At 40.2% G+C, this 6,665-nt stretch overlaps 1 protein-coding gene across 1 annotated transcript in view; it reads left to right on the top strand.

The window, feature by feature from the left end:
- Window positions 1-6,017: 6,017 nt before the first annotated feature.
- The window catches only part of tsfm (Ts translation elongation factor, mitochondrial), a 4,040-nt gene continuing 3,392 nt past the window's right edge, over window positions 6,018-6,665 (top strand). Inside the window, exon 1 of the mRNA XM_030777654.1 lies at window positions 6,018-6,095. Coding sequence (XP_030633514.1) covers window positions 6,048-6,095 — 48 coding nt within the window. The 5' untranslated portion in view covers window positions 6,018-6,047. The remainder of the gene's footprint in view (window positions 6,096-6,665) is intronic.

Raw genomic sequence — 6,665 nt, forward strand, 5'->3', positions numbered from 1 at the left:
TGTGAGTGTGAAATGCTCTGGTCTGACTACAGACACTCTCACATTCTCCCCTCACACAGACAAAGGACAGAGTGAGTCTGAGAAGTGACTCTGGGCTCATGTTCATACTCACTCCTCTGTCGTCTGGAGCAGGTGCCTTCCATTGCATTAGGGTTGTATTAGGGAATGTGTGTTTCAGGACATTTCCAGTCGAACAGCACGACAGGGGTCAGGCACTGGATGAAAGCCTGTTGTTGCTGTTGCTTTTGTATCAGTAGAGAAACAGAACAGTGTGCCGGCATAGGGCTACGGCGAATTTTAAAAAATCCTAAAAGTAAAACTCCACCATCTGAGTTTAGCTGACGCATGTCCAGAGACCTTAACGGTGAGAATGAAGAATGAGGAAGACTGCTCTTACTCTTCCTCCTGATGAACGTAGACCTGCTAATCAAGCCATGCTCCGTTAGAAATAACTTTCATATGAATTTTTTTAGATATGACTTTCATTTGAATTTTTTTAGATATAACTTTCATTTGTATCTTTTCGGATATAACTTTCATTTGAATCACACTGAGGTGATCTTTTAAAAAAAGGAACTTTGTTATAATGGTAATTTAGGCACATTTAAATTGTGCTTTAGTGTGCTCTGCTGAAGTGTACTTTGATTAAATAATTTCCTAATCTGTCAAAGCTTATTTAAACAAATGTGAACGATCAATTTTAGTGTACTGCTAAAACATACATTAAGAGACAAACTATTCTCAGTTTAACTTTTAGCTTTGGGGACATATACTGACTAAATCTTTTGGCTGCCTGTTTTGGTTTTTTGTTTGGCTGGGGACAAATTTTATCCCAGTGTCAGATTTAGGTCATATTTTTGCATTCTTTTAAATAAAGTGTTTTTGATGGAAAGTGTTTGTTTGATGCATTTCTTCATTCACTTTTTACTCCTTTCATGTCATACATACACTCAAACTCCACAACTGAATGCAACAGTGCACTCAACTGCCATTATATTGTTCCTCATTTAACACCAAAAGACAATGGATTTGAGCAGTGATTCATTGACTGTATATTAACATACTATTCAGGTCTGTAAGTGCACTAAAGCACTCAAAGGGGAGCACTGTAGCGTGTCAGGGGTAGATGGGCGGAGCCTAACAACACGCCGATGGACTGTTGCTTAGAACCTTAGATCCTTTATTGTTCAGGTTGTGTGTCCATTTGTGCACGTGTGTCGTTCATCATGTAGTCTCTGTGTTGTGTTGATTCATTTGTGTGTCCATTTGTGTTTGATAGAAGTGCACGTGTGTCGTTCACCATGTAGTCTCTGTGTTGTGTTGATTCATTTGTGTGTCCATTTGTGTTTGGTAGAAGTGCATGTGCATCGTTCATCATGTAGTCTCTGTGTTGTGTTGATTCATTTGTGTGATGGTTGAACATTATGTGTGCACTGTGACTGTAACTATCCTCGCGAGTGATGCAGTTCCCCTCCTGCAAATGAATTAAGTAGGTGTGTTAGTTTCTGCTGGGTACTGTTAATAAGCTAGAAACAGTTTGCTTAGGGGGAAAACATTGTGATACACCTTCCCAAAAGATTAATGTAATGCTTTAGGTGCAGCTTTTAGGGAAGCTCTGTATAGTAGCATATTTGGAGCATGAGTTACAAAAATATATTTTGTAAGCTCAAGAACACACTTCTGTCCTATTTAAGTGATTCATAACTGCATTTGTAGAAGCTTTTCAGTGACTTTTGAATGTATATAAACACGATTAAATCATAGTTCAGTATATATACCTTTTTTTTAACACTTCCAAAAAGTATTTTGAAAGAGTACTACAACTACACTTATTTAATATTCCTGAAGAACGTACTTCATTGTTTTTTAGTGTAACTTAAGCATCCCAAAATAACATATTAAAGCAGCATTTAGTGTATTTAATTTGTATTATAATTTGAATCAAATATAACTTAAATATACTTCAGTTCAAATAAATTGCTCCAAAACAGTACATTTAGTACACACTAAAGTGTGATTAAAATGTGGGGATTAAAAGTATACTTTTTAAGAAAAACTTTAGTACACTTTTTTTCCACAAGGGGCGGGAAGTAGGGGTCCTGAGGGTGCTCGTTCCGTATTGTTTAATGGCAATGGCAATTAAATACATATTTTATTAAAATGGTTTTTATACTGGGATATTTTGGGTTTAGTGTAAGATGACAGGGTGGAGATTTTATTTTTATGTTTGATTCACTTATTTTCAAATTGTGTATTAATCAGTCAGAACTGTCTTCGTCGGTTACGATTGACGCACCCACAGAGGGACGTAATTTCTTTTACACATGCAACACGCACCGCACGCGTGTAGCATTGCTCAAAATGTCGCAAATCAGGATTTCTGATTTTTTTTTTCAAAAACCCTACAACGAACCTTTCAAGGTCGAGTGATGATGTGATGACTTAGTGGTTTAACCTGGTTTAGCCTGAGTCAGCAGGTGCTGTTATCTGTCACTTGCGTCAAACCGGGTTGTTGTAGTTTGGCACTCCATCTGCTATCTCTCTCCCCTTACCTCATTCCTCTCCCGTGCGCAATATCTGTGGTTGCTATGATGTTTACAATGTTTACCAAGTAGTTTAAGGCGGCTGTTTTTTTATATCTGCTTTTCGAAACATTTACCATTGCCTGTTAATTCAGCAGTAGTAAGAGTTAAAGTTATTGAACTGATGCATGTATTGTTAATGCAGTTTTTGATCACTGAGATAGAGATGATTTCTTTTTATTTGATTTGGTTTTTGTAAGCCTATATCACTTGCATGCCAAGCCGGGTTGTACAATTTTCATGTCTTTTGGTGTGCATTGTGCAATTATGTAATCGTTTTGGCTTTCTACCAAAATGTGAGGTCTTTGGCGAAAATCATTAGATATAAATTATCCTGTCTGTTTATTTCAGTGGGGTACAAGCACAGCGTGTAGTATGACATTGCACTATACACTGTATGCTGAGGCTGAGGTCGCGTTAACCGAATATTTTCCGTCGTTGACTGAATATTTTTTGACGGAAAAATCTGAAGGCCGTCCGTCATTTTGACAGATTAGAACCCTTAGGGTGGATCTACCGTAACTTACCGTAAAGTAATTCACACCCCTGTCCTGTTGATGGCGAGTGTGCATATTAATTAGCTATTATCTTGTCTTGTCTCTGATCTCACGTGGATGACCTCGCTGTCTACCTGGCTTTAGCATTGGTAGGCTATATCGCTACGTACTACTGCAAAGTGTTACGGCAGCTGAGAGTCCGAAGTTTCTTCAAAAAGCCCAGTAACTGTGATGCAGTGAGCAGTGAGTTTGACCTCTGGGTCATTCCATGTCATTGGATCTATAGGCTTCCACCACACCATCTCAGAATTGGCTGACAAGTATTTGACTTGAAAAATACACTCTGACATGACATATCCCAAAATTTTAGCGCCCTACTCCCAAAACTTTTCTGTGTAGAATGTATTTAGTACTTGTGAAAACTACCTTTAAAGTGAGCATTTTTTCAGTCACTGGCATTTTTCTGATCTTTGGAGCTTATAAACTAGTTACTTATAGTTACTTGGCCATCAATGCTGAGTCAGTATTTCCTGTAGATTCCAAATCTGTCATTTGTTTTATGCTGGATGGAATGGTTGAATAGATATAGAGGCCCAAACATGGTTACAGAATTTGTCTGAACCATATTTAGAGGTATAAAAAGTCAGGAAAAAGTCTACAGAGCTCATTTTTTGTAGTTTTGCACACATTTATGGGCACTTTAGGAATAAATAGCCTCTGGAATGATTAAAGCATTAATGTTGGTACAGTGTCTTACCTCAATTTAGAAAAATGCTTTTCATGCACTTTGTGACAGGGGTCATTTCACCTGGTTAGCAGATGTCCAATTTACTTGAAATTTTCAGGAGACATTTAATTTATATCAAAGACGTTATGTATAAAATTTCAAGTATGTGTTCCTTCTAGACTGAATTTTATGAGCTGCAGATTTACTGTCACTTTTGTGATCATTTACGTGTTTAATTCTGTAACATCAAACAGTGAATGTAAAAAATGTACTTTTACTCAAGCCTGTAATGCCTAGAAGACATTGTTTACCATGTTTACACAGACAGATTCATTTTCAGTCAGAGGAGTCAGTTTGGATGAGTCAGTATAAAGGAGTCTGTCCAGAGGAGTCAGTGTATAGGAGTCAGTGTAGCGGGGTCAGTATAGAGGAGTGAGTGTAGAGGAGTCAGTCTAGAGGAGTCAGTGTATAGGAGTCAGTATAGAGGAGTGAGTGTGTGGGAGTAGGTCGAGAGGAGTGAGTTTGGAGGAGTCTGTGAAGAGGAGTCAGTTTGGATGAGTCAGTCTAGAGGAGTCAGTGTATGGGAGTCAGTGTAGCGGGGTCAGTATAGAGGAGTGAGTGTAGAGGAGTCAGTATAGAGGAGTGAGTGTGTGGGAGTAGGTCAAGAGGAGCAGGTCAAGAGGAGTCAGTTTGGAGGAGCAAGTGACCACCATGCCGTTTCACTCTCTGATTAGAAGTCATGTGAGGTAATATTTTTCCACTGCGCTGAGGTGATGAACTCTGTTTCGCCACGGGGCGGGGGGGGGGGGGGGGGGGGGGGGGGGGGGGGGGGGGGGGGGGGGGGGGGGGGGTTCAGACAGCCACCTGGGGTTACTCTCACTGTTTCACACTTCAGGCAATGCCACACCCTCTCTAACCTCTTTCCACTGTAAAAAAAAACCCTGAGCAAAGGCCAGCTGCAGCGTGATGTACATCAGGGTGTATTTGCTGTTTGTTTCTCAGTGTAGACCTGTCAGTCAACGCTTTTCACAGGAGACCGCTCAACTCAAAGGCTGCGCATCGGGGCCTGTGATGCCTCTGATCCATTTTTATAGATTTTATTGCTGTATTTGACACTACGGTTACAGGACTTTAAGTGATGGTCTGTAGGGTCTGTCTGAGAGGGCTGCACACCTGTCAGTCTCAGAGTGATGTTTCATAAATGCATGATGAGGTGGGCGTTCCTGGTCAAAATGTCATCCTTAAAAACATGGGCCTCGTCACTGACTCATTAAAGAATGGGCAGCTTCCTCTCACTGGGCTGCAAATGTCTTCACTCGTTTTTAAATCTCTGCTAAGCTGTAGAAGACACCACCCTCTGAAACATGTCTGTCAGGCACCTGAGTGATGCTGTCCTCCCGAGCACGTGGAATTCTGGTCACCTGTCTCTGGCTGAGAGGAGCAGGGAACAGAACTGGACGCTATGAGTTAATCTCTCTGACTGTTAGACTGAGGACAGCATCAACCAAGTGTCTAGATAGTTTTAGTGAAATTTAGTTAGTTAGTTTGTTTGTTTGTTTGTTTTCATAAATACTCTTTCTGAAAAATATTCATTCCAGGACAGGAACTTTATTCATTTGTTTCATAATTTATATAAAAATGAAAGTGAATTCATAAAATTGTTAGCCATCCATCTCAGTTCATCACTGGATAATGAAAATAAGGTGAATAAAATTATTCATGAAGTAATTTTATATTTTTGATCACATGCGTGTTGTATGTGTGAGTTGTATGTACTGACAGTGAGGTCGTGCCGTATCCCCGCTAATGAACATTTATCATCGGACATGACACGATATCGATAATACCTGCCCTATTCACATGGAGCATGTCGACTAATGATCAGTTGGAATATATTGTAATAAGAGACGACTTCGTTGACAGAACTGAACAGATGAGTAAGAATTATGCATTATGAAAGAAAATTTAAGATTTTGTGTCTTAGCGAGTGAGTCTGACTCCTAGCTTGAGGATTGTTACTTAGTGAAAGTCTACTGGGAGGAACTGTTAAAATACTAATGTCTTTTTGGCTGAAACTCCTGTACAGCAGGTCGCGCGACACAACATTTTTTCATAAGGATCGTGTACACACACCAAAGAAGAAGAGTTGACCCTTTTCGCTTGCCGTAGACAGCGTGGTTCAATGACATTCCGCCTTTCGTAAGAGGGAGCTTGAAATCTCATTTTCAGAGCGACCCGGCAATGGCTTTACACACTTTATTTCGCGCCTTCAGGGCTGAACTAACAAAGGTATGAGAAAACATTACTTTTGAACCTGTGAGTTTATGATGGTCACGGAAGTAGCAGGGTTGAGATGAATGAGAGAGAAGTCATACGGTCTGAAGGTTTGGCTAACAGCTTAGCTCACAAAGTGAGAAAGTACTAGCAGGCTGAGTTTGAATGTTTTCTGACTCTAAGCCACCAAGTGAGGTTACCACAGTTTTTGCGGATTTTTGTAGCTGTTCTTAGCGAACGAAGTGTCACAGGTCATGGTGTATTGTTCGCTGTGCCGGGGCAGACATCAGTGCGTAAGAAAACTCGTTCGTATTCTTCCTTAGTCTCCTTCTGACAGAGCTACAGTAAAATGAAACATAACTTTGTTCAGCAAGGATATTGGACAGACTTGTATTGTGCAACCCTGACTGGCATTGACAAGCACCAGTTTAGATCACCAAGACCAGTTGCAGACCGGACAGAGTATTAGTTGAACTAGCTGCAGACCATTGCTGATCAAGGTGAAACTGGTTTGCAGTGGTTTGGGGTTCTGGTGTTTAAGATGGGGAGTGTCATTTAAAAACTCTGATTCTGTTGACGGTTTTT

The sequence above is a fragment of the Chanos chanos genome, chromosome 6 (assembly GCF_902362185.1).
Source record: "Chanos chanos chromosome 6, fChaCha1.1, whole genome shotgun sequence".
Classification (NCBI taxonomy): domain Eukaryota; kingdom Metazoa; phylum Chordata; class Actinopteri; order Gonorynchiformes; family Chanidae; genus Chanos; species Chanos chanos.